Below are 27,766 nucleotides of genomic sequence, written 5' to 3' on the forward strand. Positions count from 1 at the left end.
ACGGCTGTTTAGTGGTGTTCTAACGATGGCTTAGGGTAGTTTAGGGGTGACTCGGTGCTGGCCTAGGGGTGGTCTAGCGGTGGTCCGATGATGGTCCAACAGTTAGAGAAGGAAAAAAACTCGAAAAATGATTTACAAAAATTTAAATAGGAAAACAGTTTTTCGAAACTAAATAAGTTTTTTTTGTCAAACCAAAATTTTTTTAGTCACACTAAACATAAAAAAAAAAAAATACAATAAACATTTTTCAAAAACCATTTGACTTCGAAACAAATGTAGTCTTAGAAAAATGTTTTTGATATCATTTTCCTCATTTCCAAATACAATAGAAAACAAATGATTTTTTGCTTAGAAAATTTGAGCCTAGGCGAAATTTAATACATTGATTTATTCAAAAATAAAATTATAAAAAGTTTTTGGTGGTCATTTCCAGCTGACAAAAATACCCAATCAGGGGGCATCGAGTTGACGCTACTGGTATATATATACACACCAGATGTGGTAATATAATAAGCATCACCCTGTTCGAATTCCACGTTCAGCGCCACCATGTTTTAGACTCAAAAGAATACATTTTCACGCAATCTCTTAATTAATACCTGTATTCTAATCATCTCCAATTATTATTCGTCCATTCATTCCAGGTATCTCAGAGGTCTCAGAACCTGCTTTCATTTCCAAAACCCTTTTGATATTCAATCATTTGTGATTTTCCAAAATCCATCTGTTCCTATTAATAATATCTGTGATTTTCTAATATTTTTCATATGATCTTGGCCTTGAAATCACGTTGAGGCTTGAGCCATTGAACTCTGCGACTGAATTGAGGCGTGGGTTCTGGGTTTTAGGTGAAGAGGTGAATTGGGTTGGTTTCTGTTTGAAGAAAGAGCAAAAGGGGTCGTTTGGAGTGGTGGTTTGGGTGAGAATGGGGCATAGCTCGAAGAAGAAGAAGCGAGGAGGTGGGAGTGGGAGTGGGAGTGGGAGTGGGAGGAGGAGCAAGGGCAGGACTCAATTGAAAGATCATGCGTCTCATGTTGGTGCTGATGATAATGAGCTTCTCTCTGAGGAAATCACTGCCTTGTAAGTGATTCTCGGTCTCCAAGTGGTTTTCTTGCCTGGTGTTTTTGGTACTTGCTACTTGGGTCCATGTTCCCTATCAGTAGCTTTGGTTGTTGACAAAGTTTAGAAGTGTTTCAGGTTTTGAAAAAAATGGTAAAAATTGAGAATTGATTTTGGAGGTCACATTTAAGAAAAGTTAAAATTTAATTTGAAAAAATTGAGATCTTTTTTTTTAGTAAAATAAAAGAAAAATAAAGAGTGAAAAAAAGACTCTTCAGCCTTTAAGGAGTAAGAAGAGCTTTAGAAACTTTACCAAACAGACCCTTTATTTTTAAATTTAGATGAGGATGACTTGGCTGAATTTGTGGAATGGAATCATAGTCACCTTGATGTAATTTATTTTGTTGGGCTGAAAAGTTGGATATACTTTGGGAATTTGGTTTAAGGTATGAAAAAATTTAATAGATGTTGATGGCCAGTAATTCTGCAATTTGGACAAACTCGAATATGGGACTAGGGGTGATTCTGGCTGTAAAATATGATTTTTTTGAATTATGGATCATGATCAAAGTATCAAGAACAGAAGCCAAAATTCAATTTATAGGCCTATGATTGTCACAAATTCGTTGAAGTATTATAAATTGAATCCAACAATAATATGGCGATCTTTTGAATTAAATTACTTCAATTGATGAAATTTTATGTGTGGACTACGAACTAGATTTACCTGTACATGGGATGATCTGTTGCTTGGCAGTTTCTGTTTTAATTTTAGTCTTAGTATTGTTTAGTGATCTTGAATTGGGCTCAATTGAGATTACCCTTAAAAGTATGCCTTAGCTGCTTGCATGAAAGCATGATGCTATAACTGAAAACAGAACCATAAGCAAATTTAACGAGTCTTACCCAACCATTTTGGTTAGCTTCATGAAATCCAATGGAAGCATTCATGTTTACTTCTGTATATTCTTGTGTTTTTGCCATCTTATTCTTATGTTTAGGTGTGCAATATTTCAAGATGACTGCAAAGTTATTTCTGGGTCATCTCCATCCTCTCAAATAATTCTTAAACTCAGGTTTGTACTATTTTGATGTCGCTTCAATCTCAATAATGAGCTATAATCTTTCTTTCATTCAGTTTTTACTTGGAATCTGAACAGGCCTTACTCAAAGGATATGGGTTATGAGGATCTAAATGTTTCTGCTCTTCTTTTAGTTAGGTTAGTCATTTTGTGCCCTGTTTTGTTTTCATTCTTTATCAAATCTTATTCCTTGGTAATGGTTCTTTGTCTCTCCTTATTTATTAGGTGCTTACCAGGGTATCCTTACAAGTGTCCAAAGTTGCAGATAACTCCAGAGAACGGTTTATCAAAGAGCGATGCCGATAAGCTTCTAGCTCTACTCAGTGATCAGGTTTGAATTGACTTCTTTTTTTTTTTTTTTTTTTTTCCTGGTTTTGTATGCTCTGTCAAGAATTCTGTTGCAGTGGATAAAATACTTATGTTTTCTGTTCTAAGTGAAGTTCTTTTCAGTTTACTAATTTTTAAGTCAATTACTGGAGACATGGTCCTGATGCATGGAGCTGTGGGTGGATATACTTTTCAAGCTGTGGTTTTATGAGTTCCCACACTAGCGGCCAGATGATTCCACATGTATAAACATAATGGTCTCTAAAATTGAAAATGAAGCTTGAAATTTCACTTAGGTCACTGTTTTATGTTCTGCACATGTAAGGTGTGTGTGTCATTAGGTAATTATTATTTATAATACAATTGGTTCTGCTTCTGACATCTTATTTTTTACGGAGTGACATAGTTTCTTTTATTGTGGCCGATGGTGTTTGGACCAAATAGCATTTCCTTCCCTTTAAAAGAAGTGGTGGAGGATGCGGTCAGGAGAAATCCTGTCTGAATGCTTGAATTGTGTTTACCAACAAAAAGGTTTCTTTTATTATAAACATTGTTTTCTCTTAGGCAAATTCTAATGCCCGAGAAGGACGGGTTATGATTTTCAATTTGGTGGAGGCCGCTCAAGAGTTCCTATCTGAAATTGTGCCAGTGGGTCAATCACATGAATCTGTAAGCTTTGCCATTCAATCATAGTGTTTTAACTTTTTATCTATTTAGCATTGCATATTTTATGTAACATGTTAACACATTATTGATGCTAATCTTTTGTCTTTTATTTGTTTACTGAGCAATTTATTAGCTTACTTGTTTTAGGCTTGAGAGGAACTACTTGTCATTATTAATTGTTGATTAGTTTCAATACCTACCTCATCATCTCTGTCATCTTTCTGAATCTCTTTTGGTTATTTGATGTCTCTTTGTTTATTTTTTATTTTTGTCATATTTGAAATTGGGGATTTGAGGCACTAATCTTGACTCTTATTGGATGTTCATGAGAGAATCTTATATTTTTATTTTAAAGGCGTCTTTCAGTTGGTATATTTTGTTTCTTTTATAACAAGGAATTTGTATTGTCCTTGTTTCTAACAGTACAAATCTTATTATGACATCAAAAACAAGTATAAAGGGGGTGTACACTATATACAATTTTATATTGTTTTTTGGATGTGGTGGATCCCTTCAAGTAAAGGGAAGTTTGAGGTTCGCTCCTTCTATAGGAGGCTTGCCTTTAAGGAGCCTAACCACTTCCCGTGGAGAAGCATTTGGCGTACTAAGGCTCCTTCGAGAGTGGTGTTTTTCGCATGGTCGGCTGCCCTTGGGAAATCTCTCACGCTGGATAATGTTCGGAAGAGAGGTATTGTTGTGATTAATCGTTGTAGTATGTGTGAGGCATATGGGGAGTCCGTGAATCATCTCTTCCTTCATTGTGGGGTCGCGCGCAAGTTGTGGGATGTTATCTTCTCTCGCTTTAACATGAGTTGGGTTATGCCTAGAAGCGTTAAGGAGATGTTTGCTAGTTGGTGGGCGGGAGGTAGAACCAGTAGTGCCGTGGTATGGAAGATGGCTCCCCTTTGTCTTCTATGGTGTCTGTGGAAGGAAAGAAATGCGAGATGCTTTGAGGATTTGTCGAGGAACCTTGAGGACCTTATTCATTTCTTTTTGTACACCTTATTCACATGGACTATAGGCTGGCTTGCTTCTTTAGAGATCAATTTTCCTGATTTTCTTTTTATGTTCTCTTCTTCCTTCTCCCCTACTTAGTCGCTCTCTTGTATACTCCCTGTGTACTTGGGTTGCGCCCCTCTGCGCTCTTTAATGCATTATTACTTATAAAAAAAAAAAAAAAAAAAAAAATTGTTTTTAAAGACATGGGCGACTATTTTTTTTTGATAAGTAATAATGATATAAAAAAGCGCAAAGGGGCGCAACTCACATACACGGGAAGTATAAACAGAGAGCGCCTAAGAGGGAGATAAATGAAAAAGAAAATCCGAGAAACTAATCACTAAAAGAGCTAGCCAAGTGGCCGTCCAAGAGTAAAGAGTAAAGAAGAAAAGATGAGTCAATTTCTCTATAGTCCTAGTGGAATTTTCAAAACATCTAGCATTTCTTTCATTTCATATACACCACATAAGACACAGAGGGATCATCTTCCATACAACCGCGCTTCGAGATCGTCCTCCCGACCACCAGCTATCGAACAAGTCCCTCACCCTGCAAGGCATGACCCAATGCAACCCAAACCGAATAAAAATCGTATGTCAAAGAGCACTAGCGAGCTCACAATGGAGAAGAAGATGATCGACTGACTCTCCGGTCTTCTTGCACATACAACACCACTCCACTACTATTATGTTCCTCTTACGCAGAATATCGTGAGTCAAAATTTTGCCTAGGGCTGCAGTCCACCCGAAAAATGCCACTCGCAGAGGCGCTTTAGTATGCCAAATGCTCTTCCAAGGAAACACCTCATGATTAGAATTGGACAAGGCCTTGTAGAGCGACTTAACCTCAAACTTGCCCTTCTTGGACGAAGACCAGCAAATACGATCTACAATGCGTATGGAAACCTTGCAAGAATACAACTGATCAAAAAAAGGAGAAACCAAATCCATCTCCCAATCTTGGACGGGCCGAACAAAAATGACATTCCACTCAACAACCCCATTCCTCCAAGTAAAATTATCCTTCACCCAAGCTTCTTTGTGTCTAGTGATACTGAATAAAGACGGGAAGGCTTGCTTCAAAAAATTATCCCAACACCAAATATTATGCCAGAAACGAACTTTCGAACCCTCCCCCACCTCAAACCAAGTACCTTCGGCAAAAAAATTCCAACCTTGTCGAATATGCTTCAACCCTCCACCACCCGCCTTCCTGGTCTTCATACTTAGCTTTGATAACCTTACACCAAAGAGCCTCGCTCTCATTTGCGTATCTCCGAAGCCATTTCCCCAAAAGAGCTTGATTAAATTGGTGTAACTTCCGAATGCCAAGACCACCATAGTGTTGGGGATGACAGACTTGGTTCCAATTTACAAGATGCAACTTAGGCTCATCTCCCATTCCCCCCCCCCCACAAGAAATCTCTTTGGACTTTCTCAAGCCTTTTAGCTACACTTATAGGAATCGGAAACAGAGACAAAAAGTAAGTCGGAAGATTAGTCAATGTGCTCTTAATGAGAGTTAAATGACCTCCTTTAGAGAGATACATTCTCTTCTACCCTGCCATCTGACGCTCCATCTTTTCGATCACATCATTCCACATAGCCGTATCCTTATACGGCGCCCCAAGAGGGAGACCCAAATACTTCATAGGCAACTCGGCAACACTACACCCAAGGATATTAGCTAAAACCCCAATGTTCTCCACCTCACCAATGGCCACAATCTTTGACTTTCCCAAATTCACTCTCAAACCCGATACAACTTCAAAACATAAGAGAATGAGACGTACATACCGGATTTGCTCGATAGAAGCTTCACAAAAAATCAAAGTATTATCAGCAAATAAAGAGTGAGAGACCATCAACTCCGATAAGACCCTATTTCCCATCGAGAATCCAGTCAAAAGGCCTTGGTCTACCATCGCATTCACCATCTTACTCAAAGCCTCCATAACATGCACAAACAATAACGGGGAGAGAGGATCCCCTTGCCGAATTCCCCTCGAATTGTTAAAGAAGCCTTTCGGAGAACCATTCACCAGAATGGAGAATCTTACCGACTTAATACACCACTCTATCCAAGCCCTCCACCTCTCGCCAAAACCATACCTATGCAGCAAATACAAAAAAGAAGTCCCAATTTACATGGTCGTAAGCCTTTTCCAGATCCAATTTACAAAGAACACCTGACACCTTTGATTTCATGCGACTATCCACACATTCATTTGCAATGAGAACGGAATCTAGGATTTGCCGACCCTCAATAAAAGCATTTTGAGAATAGGAAATGACCTTACCCAAAACAGTTCTCATCCTATTGGCAAGAACCTTAGACACAATTTTATACACCTCCCACCAAGCTAATGGGCCGAAAGTCCTTCATCTCCACCGCATCTGCCTTTTTTGGAATCAAGGAAATAAAAGTTGCATTCAAGCTCTTCACCAATTGATGTCCGCGATGGAATTTAGCGAAAACTGCCATAACATCTTGTTTAACAACACCCCAACAAGCTTGAAAAAAAGCCATGGAAAAGCCATCTGGACCCGGAGCCTTATCACCATCCATGCCTTTTACCACCTCCCAAACCTCCTTTTCCTCAAAATCTCTTTCTAACCACCTATTATCCTCCTCATCAATGGACAAAAAAGGCTGGTTATCCACTCTAGGGCGCCAAGTGCTTTGTTCCGAGTATAAGCTTTGGTAATACTGCACTATGTGATCTTTTACCTCAGCTGGATCACTGGATAATTCGCCATTAATACGAAGCACTTCCACACGATTGTACGTTCGATGAGAATTAGCCATCTTGTGAAAGAAACGAGTATTTCGATCCCCTTCCTTGAGCCACAAAGCTCTCGATTTTTGACGCCAATGAATTTCTTCACACAACAAGGTATTCTCCAAATCTTTCAACATGTCTGCCTTCCGAATCTTCTCCTCTAGATCTAAGCCTCTCGACTTTGCCAACTCATCCATCTCCTGAATACCTCCCAACAACTCCTTTTTCCTCCCAATATACCCAAACACCTCTTCATTCCACTTTTTTAAATCCACTTTAAGGGATTTCAATTTATTAGCAAGCACAAAACTAGGTAAACCCTCAAACGAATATGACCCCCACCAAGAATTAACCTTGTCAACAAAACCCTCTACTTTAAGCCACATATTTTCAAATTTAAAGCACTTGTTACCTCCGCAAGGAGTTTCACAGTCTAGTAATAAAGGGAAGTGATCAGAAAGCAGGTGTTGAAATCTTCTTTGTGACACTGCTGGGTAGTGATCTTCCCAATCCGAGGATAGCAAGACCCGATCAATCCTAGACCAAATCTCATTTTCTTGATTATTAGACCAAGTAAATTGACTCCCCATCATTGGAATATCCACCAAATTGTTCTCTGAAATGAAGTCTGAGAAATCTATCATGCCCGAAGAATAATAAGAAACACTAGAACGCTCACTAGGAAACTGTACAATATTAAAATCGCCGCCAAAACACCAAGAGACCTCCCACACATTCATCAAACCGGCCAGCTCTTCCCAGAGTGCCCTTCTCTCCACTTCCTCATTCGGCCCATACACCCCCCCAAAGGCCCAAACCCAATTATCCTCCACATTTTGAAAAGAGCATGCCAAAGTGAAATGCCCCACACACTCCTCCTTACACTCCACTACCCTCCTATCCCACATCAGTAACATCCCCCCTGACAAACCATTAGATCCTTATACTTCCACCCCACATGTTGACCTCCCCAAAGACTATGAATCACCTCACGGGAGATAGCCTTCATCTTAGTCTTAATCAAACACATTATATCTGCTTTCCATTCTTTCAAGAGACCCTTAATACGCAACCTTTTTTTGAGAGCATTCAACCCTCTCACATTCCATGCTACGATGTTAAGCTTCATGATCCACCAAAACGACCCTCTCACATTCCTCAATCTCCTCAATACCTTTGGGTGCAGGAACATAGGCAGAAATGCCTCCCAAATCAGAATCATATTGCATTCTAGAAGCTTCAATAGCATTGAACAAAACCTCCAACTCCTCCTTTTTCCCCTCATCAGAAACACCAATTTTAGGACAAAATTTGAGGCAATTTTCAACTACCCAGCTGGATGAAATCGTCTCTGACCCTAAATCCTCCAACCCTACTGTTTCTGAGATTTTGTCCTCAACCATACCTGAACCAGGCCCAATGAGCTCCAACTCCAGTATTTGTTCCACTCTTTCCTGACCCACCTGAATCAGTGGAACCAAACTCGTTGCCTCCCCCCGACAAGCCTTCTGCGCACAGCCCCCCACGGCCATCCCAACATTCCGGCGAGAGGATCTCTCCCTCAGAAGCTGACCTGTGGCCAAGCCCGTGTCCTCCCCGGCATCGCCGGTCTCCATAGGCCTCTCCGGCGACCTCTGATGGTACTTCGGCAACATTAGCGTTTTCGGCACCCTCTGAGAATTTTTTGGCTTTGGGCCAAGGATCCCTTTCAACTGCCCACAAGCCGAAACGGAAGCTTCTAGCGAACCCACCAGTGCCTCGTCTCATCTGTGCGGCCTAATTTTCCTCCTCCTATATGTCAACAAAGTTTTTCCTTTACCAGTGGGCTGAGCCTCCATCACCGGACTTATAGGTTCCTTGTTGCTTGGTTTCTCTCCGGCCAGGGATCTATCAACACCCCATGCAGAAGTGTCGATAAATACCCTGGGTGTCCCTCTTGTCTCTGACCCAGTCCCCCCTCCCCCTGATAGGACTCTTTCGGCCAATGATGAGCTTGCCAGTATAGCCATGAAAGGTCGCGAACCTTTCGTGACTTTCTCAGAGTCCTCCGTTGAAGCCAACCTAGCTGGAAAACTAACTCCTCTTGGTCCAGCTTGAACTGGGCTGAAGCTATAGCCCACGCCTGAGCCCACGACTCATTTGGGCTTAAAAATCACTTTCTTCTTCACCTTCAGCCTACTGTTGGGCTTTGTTATTTTTCCTCCCGGCCCAAGCTTCTCCTTCCCTTTCATTTCTGATTTCCACTGTCCAGCTAATTTCTTATCTCCCGGCCCAAGCCCACTGAGCTCCATCTGTTTAATCACCCTGTCGATCTTGGTCATCCCCACGTCACATTCCCTCTTCAGACGTCTCAACGACTCCTTCACGTTGAGGAGCACCTACATCAGAGTAGGTCTGCTTAGCATGGTACCCCATCCCCTCCCGTCCCTTCATGTGATTAGAGACTGACATCGACGCAAACTGCTCCGCCGACTTTGCTGTACAACTTGCCGGAACTGTTGACAAAACCTCCACGCAACCTCCATCCTTCAGACCATTCAATCCAATCTCTACAGGACCTTGAACAGACTTCGCCGGACAGAAAGACTTCGTCGGAACCACCCTAGAACCGCCCTGAGCCATCGCCGAAACATGGGTCCTCTTCGGACACAATGCCTTCTTGCCATACTCCTGGACCTTCTGTTCCGTATATCCTCGCCAAACCGGTTCTTGATAGAAATTGCAACATTCCTTGGTTGCCTTCGACGACAGTCTCACTGTCTCCGCATAGCTTCTCTGCTTCTTAAACTCCTTATCTCTCTTTTCTCCCCTGAGCTCTCTATACTCACTGATCACTCGGTGTTCACGGAGAGAGGAGTTAGCCGCTTGCATTTCCTTGATGAAACGATCCCACCCAAACCCACGACGTCCTTCAGGAATGATGATCGAGCCACACCTTCTTCTTCCATCAAATTCCTCCACTGTTAGGAAACATCGATGCCTATTAGAGCACTTCTGAGTGATTATTTTAGGATATCCAGCTCTGGATGGATCCCAAAATACTTCAGAATTGTCCGCTGCCACCAAATCATTCACTATTTGCACCATCCAAGCTAGCTCATCCTTTTTTAAGAAAATGGACCTTTTGATCCTTTTGCTCCTCTCAAAAATCCTCACCCCTGATGCCCCTACCTTGATCAACACCTCAAACTCCTTGGACTCCACCGTTCACCTTCTCGGCCCAGCCATGACACAACCTAAAGCTAGCACCAACCAGCTCACACGCGCCCCCACGTGCCGACACAGCTCTCACCAGCTCTCAAACCAGGCTCTATAACGCGAAGGTCAAACTTGTAGAGCAAGTTATTGCCAGTCATTCAATTTTTTCTCGACCTTTGTTTCAAAGTAATACATTAATGGTTAAGAAAGGATGCACGGGGCATATATATTAGCCAAAACCTTCACCTAGATCTTATATATATTTCATATAAATAAATTGGCTGAAAATCCCTCATCCTTTTGGATCCCATTTCTTTGGCACGAGTAAAAAGAAGCATCAAAAGACTTCTCAAAGCTTCCAGAATCATGAAACTACAGAAAAAGATCCAGAATATCCTTCTCCACAACTCCCTAAACAATGTTAAGAATATCCTTATTCTCCCTCAAATCATTAGAACCCCCTCAACTTCCACCTTAGAATCATGACAAAATAGTATTTTAGTTTGGGATGTTACTTCTCTTTACCTTATGTGGATCATTCCGGAGGGGTGGAGTAATCAGACTTTTATTGGCGCAAAGCTCTCTTGGATTGATATAAATATTTATTACTTAAATCATTGTATGAGCGGATTTCTGCTTTGGTTTTATCCATGTTTCTTCTTTTCCAGATTCTGTTGAGCAGTTGGATTTGGTTGTAATCTTAGGGAGAGGCGAACTTTGGTATAAAATTAGTAATTCTTTTATTACTTTATGAAAAAAACATGTAGCATATGATAATGAATATGAGATACAACAAATAAAACAATTAAAATGGAGTAGAGGTGGAGAAACATGCTCTTGAGGTAAAGGAAGATTGAAGCTCCTAAAGAGGAAGTTCAGTGTCATTGGACTTTTCTTCTTTAGAAGTGTGCCTCAAAAGTTACCAAATCTTCAACCTCTTTTCTCCTTGCTTGAGCACCCTTTCACCTTTCTACCACTCATTCTCCTTCCCCACTTTCTACCCCAATGCTATGACCCTCCGAAACTGTGGGCTTTGTAATTGGTGATTGCTATGTAGGCCTAAACAGAATTACCCTTACACTGTTGAAACTCGAAACTAAAGAATACTGAACCTTAACTACCTTCTCTTGATTAGTTTTTATTAGAAGAATGTATTAGGGTTTGAGGGTAGTTTGGTCATTGATGTATTCTTTAAGCTTATATAATAATATGTTTGAGGTAGGCTACGTAACATTGAACGAGCCTCCACTTTTCTCAAAACCTTCTTCATGGAAACCTCTCAACATGGTATCAGAGCCTAGGGTTTATACCTTTTCCTGATATATTGTTTTTCTCTTTCTTCCCATTTTTTTTTTTATTTATTTTTTATTTTTTTTATTTTTTTTTTAATTCTTTTAATTCTTTTCTCCTCTTTCATTCATCTTGCTACTGATTGAAGGCAATTTAATTACTGGGCTTCAAGCCCGTGGTCGGAGATGGCGCCAAGTTCACCATCGCCAATGGTGCGATCTCGCCGTCATCTCCATGGTTGGATTGGTCGTTGTTGACAGATGTGTGCTCATGATTGTTGGGTCTTAAGTTGTCGTTGATGGTTGGTTGGCGTCGTCGGTAGGTGCTGTCTGTGGTGATTGATACTCTCTGCGTTGGCTGGAGATAGTAGTTGGGTGTTTTCCGACGCGGTCTGGGTTTCGCCAGCAAGGTTTGGTTGTCGCCTGCAGCTCTGTTCGTTGTAGTTGGGTGTTTTTCGGCATGATCTGGGTGTCGCCGGCACAATTTGGTTGTTGTCGGCAAGGTCTGGCAGTCTCCGGCGCTGTTCCGACAATTTTCATAGACAAAGCTGGGTGTTTGGCTCCAAGTGCTTGCTGTCGCGTATTCAGGATAAGCATATCCCAACCTCAAACTGGGATAAGGTTGTCTGTGTTTTGGTTTCCCCTGGTCCAGTCCGGTTCAGACCTATTTTACCACTGGTTTAGCCTGGTTCAGTCCATTTTCCGGCTGGTTCAGTCCGGTTCAGGCCATTTTCCACCGGTTCAGGCCAGATTCAAGCCGGTTCAGGTCAGTTTTTTGACAATTTCTCTCAGTTCCTTCCGGTTCACTATGGTTTAGACCTATTTTGCTCAAATTCAGTCCGGTTCAAGTTAGTTTTTGACAAATTTTCTCGATTCTGCCATGGTTTAAGTTGTTTTCAGTTGACATACGTCACTGTCAGCAAGTTTTGCTTCGAGTTGGGGCTGTTTTGTGTGAGTTTTTTGCCTATTTCTACTTGGTAGTTCGTTGGTTGGTGGGATCGTGTAGTTGTTTGCATCTTGTTACCACATTATGGCCCCTCCTTCTGATTTAATTACTTATGGGTCCAGCTACTATGACACTTGTGAAACTTAATGGAAAAAATTATGTTTATTGGTCGCGATTTGTGGAAGTACACTTGAGAGGGAAAGGTCTGTATTCTCACTTGGAATCCGAGCAATCTCCGGAAAATAGCTCCAAAAGCGTTTGGGACCAGGCCGGCAATCAGATTATATCTCTTATGTTGAATAGTATTGAGCCTCACATTGGATCCTCGTGTCTCTATCTTCCTATTGCTAAAGCAATTTGGGATCATCTCCAGCATATGTACTCTGGTATTGGCAACATCACTCGGATTTATGAGGTGTGTCAACGATATTTTGGACTTGAGCAAGGTACTCAAACTGTAGATGAGTACTACAATTAGGTTGTGGCCATCTGTAAGGAAAGAGACATGTATCATCCACTCTCCACTGACTTGAAGAAAATGGAAAAGCAACGTCAAGCTGTGGATGTGGTTCGGTTTCTTCTCGGCTTGAAACCTGAGTATGAGTCTGTTCGTGCACAGATTTTGGGTGGTTCTGACCTCCCATTGCTTCCTGAGGTTTTTTCTCGGCTTCAGCGTGCTACTATTTTTGATCATGGTTCTTTGTTGAGCACAGAACGTAATGGTGATCGTGCTGCTTTTATTGCTACCCGTGGTAGTTATGGTCGTTCCCGTGGGGGATGGCAGTCGAGGTGGTTGTGGTGGACGTGATTTCTGGGGAGGTGGTCGCATTGGAGGTCGTGGGCCTCGCAAATGCACTCATTGTGGTTGTACTAATCATTCTGTGGAGTTTTGTTGGGACTTACATGGCACACCATCTGGGTTTGCCAATCAGGTTGCTTCTCAAGAGGATTCTCTGGCCCCGACTGGACCACTTGTTAGTTCAAGCTCAACCCTTGAGAATGATCTCATCTCCATTCCGAAAGATGAGTATGCTCAGTTCTTAGCCCATAAGCGGGCTTCTTCCTCTTCCATTGCTACTCTTGTTCAGTCAGGTACTGCATCTCATTGTCTTTTCTCCTCCACTAGCAACCCGTGGGTTATCGATTCTGGCGCCAATGAACATATGACTGGTTTGCCTACCTCCCTCTCTGATTATCATCCTGTTGCCTCACCTAGAAGTGTCACCCTAGCTAATGGTTCCCTATCCACAGTGGTCAGCTCAGGCACTACCCATCTGAGTTCTGACATTGAGTTGTTGTCTATTCTACATGTTCCTGGTTTTCCTTTTAATTTGTTATCTATTAGTCAAATCACAAAAGCCCTTAACTGTTCAGTTAGTTTTTATCATTCTCTGTGCATTTTTCAAGATCTCAAGACGAGGAGGATGATTGGTATGGGGCATGAAGTTGATGGCTTATATTATCTCGATCTAGCACCTACATCTCCCTCGTGCGTTGCAATCGTTGGCCTCCGCTCTTCAATGGCATTGTTGTCTTGGTCATCCTTCCCTTTCTACGTTGAAGCATCAAGTCCCAAGTCTTTGTCATGAGTTGTTTGTGCCTTGCGAAGCTTGTCAGCTTAGTAAGGATCATCGTGTCTCGTTTCCATCACGTGTTGTTAGTAGGGTTTCTAGTGCTTTTGAGTTAGTTCATTCTGATGTATGGGGTCCCATTAATATAGCAGCCAATAAATTCCACTATTTTGTGACCTTTGTGGATGATTTTTCCCGTATGACATGGTTATTTTTAATGAAAAATCGTTCCGAGTTATTTTCTATTTTCCAAACTTTCCGCAATATGATTAAGACTCAATTTGCTCAGAAAATCTGTATCTTGCGTTCGTATAATGCTAAAGAATATACATCTTGTTCTTTTGCCTCTTATTTGTCTGATAAAGGCATTATCCATGAATTCATGTGCTCACACTCCACAACAAAATGGTGTGGCTGAACGCAAAAAGCGTCATTTATTGGATGTCGCACGTTGTCTCTTAATTCGTATGCATGTTCCCAAACAATTTTGGAGTGATGTTGTCCTCACTGCTTGTTATTTAATTAATAGGATGTCCTCCTCAGTCTTAGATGGTACCTCTCCTCATTCACTCTTATATCCTTCATCCCCGTTCTCATTGCCATTGAAAGTTTTTGGGTGTGTCTGCTATGTTCATAATTTGGGTCCTGGATTTGATAAGCTTGACCCTCGTGCTACTAAATGTGTCTTCCTTGGGTATTCCCCAACCCAAAAGGGATACCGTTGCTATAGTCCGGTTCTTTGATGCTACTTCACTAGTGTCGATGTCACATTTGTTGAGTCTCTCCCCTATTTTCCTGCTACTACCTCTTTGGGTGACTCTTCCCTTGAGCCTGATGTCGAGTCTCTTCCGCTGCTTGTTCCTCTTCTCTTTGCGCCGGACTCTCCTTCTCCTCCAGCCCTACTGCCTCACCGCCAGCCTGCTCCACTCCAAGTTTATCAACGCCGGCCTCGGCCATCAACTCCTGCACTGCCGTCATCCTCCTTATCGTCTCCAGATCCGCTGCCTGCACATCCATCCGACCACTTGCCTATTGCCCTACGGAAAGGTAAACGTTCTTGCACTACCCAACATCCTATCAGTCAGTTCGTCTCCACTAGTTCTTTATCTCCTACACTTTCTTGTTTTATTTCCCATCTCTCTAGTGTTTCTATTCCTAAGACGGTGCAGGCTGCAATATCTGACTCTGGTTGGAGGCAAGCTATGGAATTGGAAATGAAGGCCTTGCATCACAATGGGATGTTGGAGCTTGTTTCCATACCACCTAATAAGAAAACTGTTGGTTGCAAATGGGTCTACACAGTTAAGTTTCATCTTGATGGTTCGGTTGAAAGATTGAAAGCTCGGTTGGTTGCTAAGGGCTATACGCAAACGTATGGTATTGATTATGATGGCACTTTTTCTCCAGTAGCCAAAATTTCATCTATTCGTCTTCTTATTTCCATGGCTACTAATCTTGATTGGTCACTGTTTCAATTGGATGTCAAAAATGCCTTTCTACATGGGGACTTGAGTGAGGAAGTTTATATAGAGCAACCACTTGGGTTTGTCGCTTAGGAGGAGTCTCAGGGCTATGTTTGTAAATTAAGAAAGGCATTGTATGGTCTCAAGCAATCACCGTGGTCATGGTTTGGAAAGTTCTCTGAAGCGGTATTGAAGTTTGGTCTTCAGAGATGTCAGACAGATCATTCAGTATTCCACTTACATACTAGTGCAAGCTATATTCTCCTTGTGGTATATGTAGATGATATTGTCATTACTGGAGATGATTCAGGAGGTATTGCCCTATTAAAACAATTCCTACAGGATAAATTTCATACAAAGGATTTGGGCAAACTTCGATATTTTCTAGGTATTGAAATTGCTAGATCTCGAACAGGTATCAACTTATTCCAGACAAAGTATGCACTTGACTTATTAGAAGAGACATGTCTTTTGGGTTCTCGACCAGTTGATGTTCCAATGGATCCAAATAAGAAATTACTAAAGGATGAAGGTAAATTATTTGAAGATCCTGGTAGGTACCGTCGTCTAGTTGGGAAGTTGAACTATCTTACTATCACTAGGCCAGATATTTCATATGCTGTTAGTGTTGTCAGTCAGTTCTTGGAGGCTCCTTGGGTTTCACATTGGGAAGCTGTTACTCGGATTATTCGGTATGTAAAGAGACAACCTGGTCTAGGAATATTGTATAGACCAAATGGACAACTTAGGGTAGAAGGTTTTACTGATGCAGATTGGGCAAGTTCTCCTTCAGATAGACGGTCTACTACAGGGTATTGCACATTCTTCGGTGGTAATCTTGGTCTTGATTAATGGATCTTCGTCCGGCTTCTTTGATAGTTCACGAGGTGTGAGGCAAGGCGACCCTCTTTCTCCATTCCTGTTTGTTTTGGTCATGAAGGCCTTCAGCAGGTTGATTGATGCATCGATAAATAGGGGTCTCATTTCTGGGTTTTCAATGGGGGCTAGAGAAGCGGATCAGGTTATCGTCTCTCACCTCCTCTTTGCTGATGATACTCTGGTATTTTGTGGGTCAAGTAAGAAATATTGGTGCTTTACTTGTTTGCTTTGAAGCTGTCTCGGGGTTAAAGGTAAACTTGACCAAATCTGCTTTGGTCCCTGTAGGCACTATGGACAATGCGGGCATGCTGGCTGGTATTTTGGGATGTGGTACAGCTACTACGCCATTAAAGTATTTGGGTCTCCCCCTGGGGGCCTCGTTCAAGGTCAAGACCATTTGGGAGGATGTGTTGGAGAAATACGTCAGAAGGCTGGCCTCTTGGAAACGCTTGTATTTATCTAAGGGGGGGGGGGGGGGGGATCACTCTCATTAAGAGCACCTTATCCAATCTTTCCACCTACTTTCTGTCTCTGTTTCCTATTCTGGCATCAGTGGCGAAGCGCATTGAGAAGATTCAACGCGATTTCTTATGGGGTGGGATTGATGATGAGTTTAAGTTCCATCTGGTCAGTTGGAATAAGGTTTGTTATCCGATCACTGAGGGAGGTTTAGGCATACGGAATTTGCGTTTGATGAATCAAGCTTTACTGGGAAAATGGTTGTGGAGATATGCTCATGAGAAAGAGGCTTGGTGGAGAAAGATCCTGGTGGCAAAGTATGGTGCGGTTTGGGGAGGTTGGTGCTCCAGGGTTCCCAGAGGATCGCATGGAGTAGGGTTATGGAAGCACATTTGTAGGGGGTGGAGGTCGTTCCAAGGCCACATTAAATTTGTCCCAGGTCTTGGGTCCAATATCAAGTTTTGGGAGGATATCTGGTGCGGTGACATGCCTCTCAGGAAGGTTTTTCCTGGACTTTTCAGCATTGCCACCAATAAGGATGTGTCTATTGCAGACAATAGGGAATGCTCAAATGGCTCTGTTCAGTGGAGTGTTTCCTTCACTCGCAGGGTACATGATTGGGAAGTGGAGGTATTGGCCTCTTTTTACTCGCTATTGTATTCGCACCCAATTGGTGGGGAAGGGGGGAATAGAATAAGTTGGATCTATTCTCGGAAAGGCAATTTCGAAGTAAGATCTTTTTATAGGATCATTGCATCTAAAGACCTCACTCCTTTCCCTTGGAAAAGTATTTGGCGCACTAAGGCTCCTTCGAAAGTTGCTTTTTTCGTTTGGACGGCCGCGCTTGGAAAGATTCTTATTTTGGACAATGTTCGGAAAATGAGTATTGTGGTGATAAATCGTTGTTGCATGTGTGAATCAAATGGGGAGTCTATTGACCATCTCTTTCTACGCTGTGGGGTGGCGCGCACCTTATGGAATGCCATTTTCACTCGGTTTGGCTTGTGTTGGGTTATGCCGGGTAACGTTAAGGAGATGTTCGATTCTTGGTGGACGGGTGGTAAAACTAGTAGCGCCGTTGTGTGGAAGATGGTCCCTCTTTGCCTCATGTGGTGCATTTGGAACGAGAGAAATGCAAGAAATTTTGAGGACTCGGCCAGGAATTTAGAGGACTTTATTCATTTTTTCTTGTACACCCTCTTCACTTGGACTGCTAGTTGGCTTGCGCCTATAGTGATCAGCTTCCAAGATTTTCTTTTTATGTTTTCTTCTTCTTTTTCTTCTTAGTCGCTCTCTTGTATACTCCCGGTGTACTAGGGTTGTGCCCATCTGCGCCTTTGATAAATATATCTTTACTTATCAAAAAAAAAAAGAAAAAGAAACAGACAGTGGTGGCACGATCTAGTGCTGAAGCAGAGTACAAGGCAATGGCTGATATGACTACTGAGTTGACATGGTTACAACATTTTCTTCAGGAGATTGGTTTCTCGGCTGCTACTCTTATCCCATTATCTTGTGATAACCAGGCTACTATACATATTGCATCTAACCCAGTTTTTCATGAAAGGACTAAACACATTGAGGTTGATTGTCATTACATTCGAGACAAAATACTCAATGGAGATATATCTACAGTATTTGTGAAGTCTGGAGACCAGTTAGCTGATATGTTTACAAAGTCTTTATGTCGTAACCGGTTAGAGTATATTTGTTCCAAGCTGGGTTTATATGATATATATGCTCCAGCTTGAGGGGGAGTGTTAGAAAAATGTATTAGGGTTTGAGGGTAGTTTGGTCATTGATGTATTCTTTAAGCTTATATAATAATATGTTTGAGGTAGGCTACGTAACATTGAACGAGCCTCCTCTTTTCTCAAAACCTTCTTCATGCAAACCTCTCAACAGTTTTCATTGTGGTTGTCCTGTATCTATTTGTTGCGTCACTTATTCTTACTATAAAAGGATGCAACACCTCTCATTTCCCAGATGGAACATTTCTTTCTGGAATCAGATGGAAATTTTTGTTTTCATATCTATTTTTACTGTTTCTAAGGGGTTTAAATGTTTCTTGATGTGTGGGTAACTAATATTGTAGGTCTGAATTTGAAACTTCTCACATTCTTTTTCAAAATTGCTCAGCATTTTTTTTTTTTTTTGGGGGTGGGGGGGAGGTGGGGGTGGGGGTGTAGAGGCTTGTTATATGCATGATGTAGTAATTTGTTAAATTTGATAGGACATGTAGCTTTCTGATTTTTTTTAATGAATTGGTTGTGTTAAATGCTACTGTTTTTGTTTACCCCTTCTGCTTGTTAATTGCTTAATATTTATGTTTTATCTTTTTCTTGTGGAAGGTTGTCTGCTCAAGCACGGATGGCAGTGGTGAATTGTTTCAGAAGGAAATTGCAGCTTCAAATAACAAGAGGGGACCTTTTGTTTATGGTTTTATAGACCTCTTCAGTGGCTCTGGAGAGTCATGGAATTGGGGTTTCGTAGTGGATGAGAAAAGTGTAATGAATTCTTCAGTACAACCCCATCCAGTAGGGGGTGCTAAACTTGGATATGAAGTTCAGCAAAAGGAGCCTGATAAGAGTGCCAAGCAATTGAAAATGCAGGATACAAAGCAAGGTTTATTATTACCTTCCTCTACTGCCATCTTAGATAGCCTTGAAGAAGAGACCGAAGATAGCAATAAGAGCATATCTTCTACTGATTCAAGTAGGTCTCTAGAAGAGGATTTGGTTGGAAACGATACAGATGATGAGAAAGATGTAAGTAATATGGACTTGATGGAGTGTGTCTGTATTTGATGATTGATGCATGATTTTGTAAAAATGTCATGTTAAGATGCATGTTTGGACCTAGTGAGTAATGATGCTAGTAGGGGCTTCTTGCAGAAAACTTCCTGTGTGCTTGGGTTTTGCCCTTGTTGTTTTTAGTAAAACTTTCTCACTCTTCAGAAGTGGAGTGCAATCATTCCACAAAGCTAATTACTATCGTTCTGGGGGGAGGGGGAGGGGGAGGGGGAGGGGGAGATGGAATTAATATAGCACTAGTTTGCGAAAGGGAATGAATCATTTTACAGGTATAGAATGATACCATTTACACTATATAAGAAATTTTATATATTCTTGTTTCTTTACTGTCATTCTGGTTTTATGGCCTCATGCTGTATGGTAGATATCTATCTTTTTATTTTTTATTTTACCATAACACAAATCGTTTAACCTTTCACAGCAGTTTATCCTTGAGAGACGGACAACAGAAGATGATGATGGTGAGTTTGGAAGCGAGACTTCTGTGTCGCTTCCTTATGCTTCTGTGGGTCATGACCAAGAATCTATGGTTGAACGGGATCTAATAGTGGTAAACTTTGAACTTTCTCTTATTGTTTTGTAACATGTAGAATTTATTCCTAATTTGGATGGGTGTGTTTTTTTACATTAGGTTCATCTGCTTCGCCTCGCATGTGCTTCTGGAGGACCATTGGCTGACTCTTTGCCACAAATAACCACAGAGCTGTACAATCAAGGGGTGTGTAATGAAAATTATGATTAATTTTGATAAGTAATGTCTGTTACAGATCCTGATTTCTGTTAATTTGGTTTTCAGATCATTTCAGAATGTGCTCGCGATTTAGCTTCAAAACCATCTTCGACATTTAACAAAACCTTTGATCATGTTTTCCAAAAACATATGGTTGGCCACATCCTTTCTCTTTATTTCTTTCTTGCAACAAGAATATGGCTTCTAAAGCTGATTCATGTTCTTTGTTTTAATGATTTGTCTAGGATTCATCAAGAATGTCTCAATTTTGGAAGCCCACCGTTGATTTTGGAGAGCCGAGTACATCTCTTCCAAGCTCTCGCTTTCTCAATGACTTTGAGGAGCTAAAATCCCTTGGTAAAGGAAAATCCCTATAGCTGTCTTTCCTTTGTTTTACATTTAGTTATCACAATAGTTTACAATCTCTTTAGGTGGTGCAATAGGTTCCTCTTTAATGTGGCCATCAAAATCAAGCTTTAATTTGAAATTTATTTTGAAACCTCAAAAAATTTCCTTAAAATTATCATACTTAGTGGGCTAAAAAGGAAATATGATTATATGGTTATTAGTTTTGATATTGTAACTTTAGGAGAGATGAGTTGGTAGCAAGAGTAGTCATGAGGTGGTAGGCGGGGGTATGAGGGCGCATTCCAACAAGAAATTCATTGGAATTTTTTTTGCAGTTCTGTTGTTTTGTTAGCGATGGGTGATTCTTAGTTATGGTCTAGAATTTATAGGTTTCTTCTATTTTTGGAATGACAAGAACAATTTCCTGATGTTTCTAAGAGGAGACTCCCTAGAGTTGTGTCAGATCATTTCTTGTGATGTTGGATTGTGGTGTGTCGGGTAGGGGTAGAAGGTATTTTAAGTTTGAGAATATGTGGTTGAAATTAGTGGGTTTTGTGGAGCAGGTGAAAACATGGGGGATGTCCTATAGTTTTCAGAGATCTCTTAGTTATGTGTTGGCGCATAAGTTGAAAGCCTTGAAATCGGATTTGAAGAAATGGAATGATGAGGTTTGTGGTAATGTAGGGAATCAAAAGAAGGATCTTTTGGACGATATTCATGAGTTGGATATTATTGCACAGGAAGACCTTTAACTGAGGAAGGAAGATATTTTTAGGGAATTGGAGTGGTTTATTCTTCTTGAAGAAATGAGTTGGTGGCATAAGTCAAGGGCGCTTTGGTCAAAAGAGGGGGATAAAAACACTACCTTTTTCCACCGGATGGCAAATTTGCATCGAAGAAATTACTTGATGAATTCTTTATATATTAATGGGTCTATGTCTTATGATTCTACAGAAATAAGGGAGCATATTATGCAATTCTGCAATTGACTATCCTTTCCATTGATACGGATGAGAGAAATTGGTTGGATATATCTTTTGAGGAGAGTGAAGTGTTGGAGGTGGTGGTGAGGGATTTGAATGATAAGAAGGCCTCGGACCTTGGTGGATTCTCTATAGCTGTTTTCCAGAAGTGTTGGGAGGTTTTGAAAGAGGACGCCATGGAAGTTTTAAAGGAATTTCATAGTCGAGGGAAGTTTGAGAAAAGTATTAAGTAACTTTTGTGACTCTTATCCCTAAGAAGGTCGGTGCTGTTGAGGGGAAACAGGAGAATTTGGCGGCTTTGCTCAATTCTATTGAAGTTTCTAGAGTGCAGCCTGATTCTGACTTGGGGGGCATTTCTGCGAATATCCCTACTCCTAAAGGAAATAGGGAGTTAAAGAGATTAGGTTGTTCCCTTAATTGTGACAGGTGCTAGACGGAAATTGTGCAAGGTAGGGGTAGAGGGAGGGGTCGATATGGTGAATTATGAAGCCAAGCATCATTGCATGGAATGTGAGAGGGTTAAATGCCCTCAAGAAAAGATTGCGGATTAGGGGTCTCTTGAAAGAGTGGAAAGCAGATATTGTGTGCTTGATTGAGACTAAAATGGAGGCTATTTCCTGAAAGGTGGGTCGTAGTTTATGGGGAGGTCAATATGTGGGTTGGGGTTTAAGGTGAGGTTGATGTTCTAAAGAGGTACCAGAGCCCTTCGGAGTGAGAGTGTAGAAATATATAAGGACGGGGTGTAGCACCACACCCCATTGACACACAATATTGTTCACTTTTGGCTCCCCCGAACTAGACTTTCAGGAGGTCACCCATCCTGGTACTACTCTCACATAAGCTTGCTTAACTGTGGAGTTCTGATGGGATCATGACCATCACGGCTTTAAAACGCGTTGTTATCAAGAAGGGTATGAGTATACATATAAGCACATCCTTCATCTCCATACCCAGGCGTTGTGGGACGTCACAATCACCCCCTCTTAGGACTCAACGTCCCCTCTAGCGACCCTCATGGGATTAGCCAATTCTTAGCGTCCGAGTGAGTGCCTGCTAGCGACCCCTCATGGGCTTGTGCACGCTATCCCATCTTAGGCTGGGTAATGGCTCTGATACCATTTTGTAGCACCCTACCCCATTGACACACAATATTGTCTGCTTTTGGCTCCCCCAAACCAGACTTCCTAGGAGGTTACCCATCCTGGTACTACTCTTGCATAAGCTCGTTTAACTGTGGAGCTCTGATGGGATCATGACCATAACGGCTTTAAAATGCGTTGTGGTCATGAAGGGTGTGACTTGTGAGTATACATATAAGCATATCTCCATCTCCATACCCAGGTGAAGTGGGACGTCACAATCATCTCCTTTTAGGACCCAGTGTCCCCGTTGGTGACCCTCATGGGATTAGCCCTTTCTTGGCGCCCCAGCGAGTGCCCTCTAGCGACCCTCATGGGTTTGTGCACGTTCTTCCATCTCAAGCTAGGTAATGGCTTTGATACCATTTTGTAGCACCCCACTCTATTGACACACAATATTTTTCGCTTTTGGTTCCCCCGAACCGGACTTCCTAGGAGGTCACTCATCCTGGTATTACTCTCGCATAAGCTCACTTAACTGCGGAGTTCTGATGGGATCATGACTATCACGGCTTTAAAACGCGTTGTTGTCATGAAGGGTGTGAGTATACATACATCTTCATCTCCATACCCAGGCGATGTGGGACATCACAGGGGGTGAGACCTTTTTTCAAGATTTGATAAATATGGGGTGGGAGATGGGTCAAAGGTCAGGTTTTGGCATGATTTGTGGTGTTGGGAACAATCCTTGAAGATTTCTTTTTCAGACTTGTTTAGCATTGCACGTTGCAAGGACGAGTCGGTCATGGATCATATGTAGTTCTGAAATGGAAATGTATTTGGAGAGTTAAGGCTCCTTCGAGAGTGCCTTCTTTTTGTGGACGATGACATTAGGAAAAATCTTGACTTTAGATAGCTTTTGGAAGATGAACGCCATAGTGGTTGATTGGTATTGTATGTGTTAGAAAAGTAGAGAGTTCATTGTGAAGTAGCAAGAGTGTTAAATTACCAGCTATCCTAAAAACTTAAGCTTATAGGAAAAGAGAAATTTAATGACTTAACCATTAGTTTAACACCCCCCTTCACGTGTGGGCTCAAACTCCCTTTTAATAGGTTAGGCCCAACACGTGGAATATTTAATTTAAATGGTGGGTAATTTGAAGGAGTCATGGTTCGATCCCAGGATCTTTAGCTCTGATACCATGTTAATAGGTTCGTAGTAAGAAGATTAGAAGGAGAACAGGAGGTTGTTGTATTATTCAGCTTGTTATTAACCTAATACAAACATCCTAATATATAGGATGAGGAAAATATCACAATGACCAAACTACCCTCAAACCCTAATGACTTACTAACCCTAATAACTCTACTAACAAAGAGAATCATGGAGTTCGCTTTTCCATGCATTTGATGTTGATTGGGTTATGTCTAGAGGGGTGAGAGAGTTGGTGGTGAGTTGGAAAGGTGAGGTGGGATGTTGTAACATTTTGGAAGTTTGGAGGTTGGCTCCTTTGTATTTAATGTGGTGTATTTGGAGAGAACGGAATGTAAGGATCTTAGAAGATCGAGAGACTTTGGTTGTAGAGCTGAAAAAGATTATGTTCAAATCTCTTTACAGCTGGATAAAAACGCAAAATAGTTTGCCTTTTTCTAGTTTCTTTGATTTTTGGGTGTTCGTCTTTTTCTCCCTAATAGGGAGTTTCTCTTGTATACTTCTTGTTTAGCTAGTGTTGCGCCTCTATACTCTTTTTTAACGAGATTGAATTACTTATAAAAATAATTAACAGCAAACCTTCAAATGTTTTTTTGTTCTTTTCTACCTAACATTTTTCTTAAAACTGAATCTGAGTTCTTGTCATGGTTGTTGGCAGTGATCTTGGACCACATAAAATGCATCTATTTTATAATCCTTGATTTCCTAAATGTTTAATTTGCAGTGTCACTTACCTATTTATCCAGTTTTCCATGATGAGTGTGATATGAGATTAGTCATCCAATTGTTTAGGGATTAGAGTGCTCCTCTTCAGTGTCTTTTGAGTTCACAGGCATATATTATAAGTGGTGACAAGCTTTAGTGAATATCCACTAGCATTTGGGTTGTAATGAAAGGAACAATATGATTATCGTGATCAAGAAACTCTTCTTGGAGTTGTGTCTTTTGTGTTTCTCTTACTTTTGCATCTTGGAACTGTCCTATGTTATTGACTTTTTCAATATAGATGATCTCATGGATATCCATAAATCCTCTCTCTTCACGTTTTTTCGTTTGTCCTTGCCTCTACCACCGTAGAGGTGGCGCGTGGTAGCGCTGTGCGTTAGGGTTAGTTCATTTTCGGACTGTTATGTTGCCGAGTTCTTGGAGGCTGGTCCTTTGAGTTGCTTATGGAGCGACAGTTCTCCGTTGAAGCGAAAACCTTCAGCTTCTCGGAGAAGGAAGGGCTTTCAGAGTTTCGTCTAGAGGAAAGAAGGAAGGGTTTTGTAAGGGTTATTCTTGTGGGTTATCAAGGTGCTGCCTGGTTGTTGGGTACGGTGGAAGAGGCTGTGCAGTCTCCGGTAAAGGATGAATTTGTCAAGTCTTTTCACGAGGAAGAGAAGGCGTTGATGGTGCGTGGGAGTGGTAACAAGGCAGGTAGGTTCTTGGAGGTGGCTGTCTGTGCGGAAGGCGAAAGGAAAGGGATCATTTGGATCCAGAGGGTCGTCATGGGCGGGGCTGGTGTCGGTTTGCGCGTGAACTGCGACAGATGCTGGTGATTCAAGCTAATAAGTTTGGAATTTCGAAATCTGAGGTCCCTTTTCTGGCAGGGAAACAGATTCAAGTGAATCAGAGTGAGTCCTCTTTGGGGTTTAAGGCTGGGAGGTCTTTTGTGGAAGTTCTAAGATCGACTTCTTGTGTCGTGGTGAAAGCTGTTGGGATGAAGCTCTTATCGATGTGGCTTCTTGATGTGTTCCTGGTGGCCACTTGTTTTGAGACAGGGAACGACGGAGTGAGTTGCGATTTGCTGTGGATTGCTATGAAAATGGAGTGTTGTTTGACGAGTCCTCTTGTGGCGGCTGTTGCTACGATGAGCAGGAAAAAGATGAAGGGTATTAGGTATTATTGACAATAGATGGGTGAAGGAGCATCTAGGTCAAGTTCGTTCTGAGCTGGATTGGATCTTAGGTGGGCTGGTCCTGAAGCCCAAAGGGAAGCGGAACAAGGCCGGTTTATTGGGTCTTGCTGGCTCAAAATCCAATTTGGACAAAGGGCTGGATCTTGGGTTGGATCAAAGGCTGGTTATCAGGTTGGATTCCGGGTTGGGTCATGGGCTGGATACTGGGTTGGATTCAGGGTTGGTTAGTGGTCGGATCCCCAATCGGATTCCGGTTTGGATCATGCTCAGGATCCTGGCTCCAAATCAGGGCTTGAGCCCGATTCGGAACCCAGATCAGATCTGGGCATGGTTCCAGCACCAGTTTTGGACTCATATTGTGATTCTGGTCATGGTTTGGAGTCTCCGAAGGCTAAGGGGTCTGACCAGGTGACTTTTTCTGATCCTCTTGTCTCAGTCCATCCCTCTTCTACGCTTTCATCTGGATCGGTCTCTGTGCCGGAGAATTCTGCTATAATCTCCGAAGGGGCGCTAGTCTTGGGAGAGAGATTACGCTTGTCTTTAGGTAGTGGGATTCCGGTATTCAAGCAGACATTGAGTTACTACTGGAGAGCAAAGAAGGAAAGAGGAGTTCAGGTGAAAGATTCTCTTCTTCTTGAGACGGTGGAATCTTTTAATGCTCCGCGGGTACAATACCAATCTAAACCTGTTGTGGGGTTTGTTGCTCAGATTTCATTGGAGGATGCACCTATTGCATCTCTAGAGAAGCCTGCTTCTAAGAATTCAAGTCTGATGAGGGGAATTCTACGGCGAGGGTTTCTTAACACAAGTCCGAAAAAGAAAAGGGATTCTCAGTCCTCGTCGTCTTCAATTATTAAGGATGTTGGAGTTGTGGGGGGCCGCTCCTCAGTTTTGGATGATGCATTCAGGTTTGGGTGGGTTCAACAAGACGATGATTGGGATGGGGATTTGTCCCCCGATCCCATTGATTGGGTGTTGGATTGCAATGAAGAGGAGGATCCGATTTTGGCGTTGCTGGTTGACACAAAAGAGGATTTTCTACGGGAAATACAGGTCACGCGGCCTAAAACTAAGGGGAAAAGGGAGCTGTTGAATGTAGAAAGCTCCATTAACTATGGCATTGTTAGCGCGTCCGCTCAGAGAAGGAAGAGCGAGACTATGGTGTTGTAGCGCTCTGTGTGGGTTTTGAGGGTTGTTGGGTGGTTCTGTGGGATAGTTCTATGGGTTACTCTTGGATGCCTTGGGTGTTTGTGATGAGGGCTTTGGGTGGGTCGTTTTTCTTTTTTTAGTTAGGTGTTTTCGCTTGTATACTTCCAGTGTACGTAGGGACGCCTTACGCTTTTAATAAAACTTGAATATTACTTTTCAAAAGAAAGACTTTCCTGTGAATGCTTTTAGCTGCATCACTTAAAATTTCTTTTGGAATATTTTTTGTTGATCCTTGTGTTGATTCTCTTTGTTTCTTAAATGGTGATGGTGAATGAAAAAAGTTGGCCTCTTTAATAACGCACTACTCACAAAGAGTTGTATTGGGGGGGGGGGGGGCGGGGTACATCTCACTAGAACAATTCTTTTTTTTTTTTGTTTTGTTTTGTTTTGTTTTTTTTTTTTTTAAAAAAGAGATAAAAAAGACATTAAGCAAGTACAGTCATAGCATAAAATGTATGCAAGAGAGGCCTCCTTTTATACAGGAATGAAGAAACTAAATGCAACCAGGTCTACGAAATCGAAATGGAGACTAGTAGTACGCAAGATAGACCTCCTCAGGGAGAAACGAAAACTAAAGATGCAATGACTCTAGAAAGTTTCAAATCTTCAAGTGTAGGGTATATTCTTTGGAACATGAACAAAGAAGCAGCCTCCCAAGATAATTGATCACTTTGCTTGCCTAAGTTTCCATGCTAGCTAGAGAGGGTCAAAGACAGACTATTGTTCTCCCAAGTTACTAGTGACTTAGAAAACAACAAACACTAGGGTTTGGAT

The 27,766-nt window shown here is 41.7% G+C and overlaps 1 protein-coding gene across 5 annotated transcripts in view; it reads left to right on the forward strand.

Annotated features, from left to right (window-relative positions):
- Positions 1 to 536: 536 nt before the first annotated feature.
- GCN2 (protein kinase family protein) overlaps positions 537 to 27,766 on the forward strand; it is a 71,907-nt gene continuing 44,677 nt past the window's right edge. For 2 of the 5 annotated variants that reach the window (XM_088513293.1, XM_088513297.1), the window contains exons 1-11: positions 537 to 644; positions 796 to 1,080; positions 2,061 to 2,135; positions 2,220 to 2,279; positions 2,367 to 2,472; positions 3,033 to 3,137; positions 19,072 to 19,488; positions 19,955 to 20,083; positions 20,165 to 20,251; positions 20,330 to 20,416; positions 20,509 to 20,620. In XM_088513293.1, the coding sequence (XP_088369419.1) occupies positions 926 to 1,080; positions 2,061 to 2,135; positions 2,220 to 2,279; positions 2,367 to 2,472; positions 3,033 to 3,137; positions 19,072 to 19,488; positions 19,955 to 20,083; positions 20,165 to 20,251; positions 20,330 to 20,416; positions 20,509 to 20,620 (1,333 nt within the window). In that variant the 5' untranslated portion in view covers positions 537 to 644; positions 796 to 925. Of the gene's footprint in view, positions 1,081 to 2,060; positions 2,136 to 2,219; positions 2,280 to 2,366; positions 2,473 to 3,032; positions 3,138 to 19,071; positions 19,489 to 19,954; positions 20,084 to 20,164; positions 20,252 to 20,329; positions 20,417 to 20,508; positions 20,621 to 27,766 lie in introns of all 5 variants that reach the window. The other 3 variants (XM_088513296.1, XM_088513295.1, XM_059595292.2) reach the window with 3 other exon arrangements.

Source organism: Corylus avellana, chromosome 2 (genome assembly GCF_965113065.1).
Source record: "Corylus avellana chromosome 2, dhCorAvel1.hap1.2, whole genome shotgun sequence".
In the NCBI taxonomy this organism is placed as follows: domain Eukaryota; kingdom Viridiplantae; phylum Streptophyta; class Magnoliopsida; order Fagales; family Betulaceae; genus Corylus; species Corylus avellana.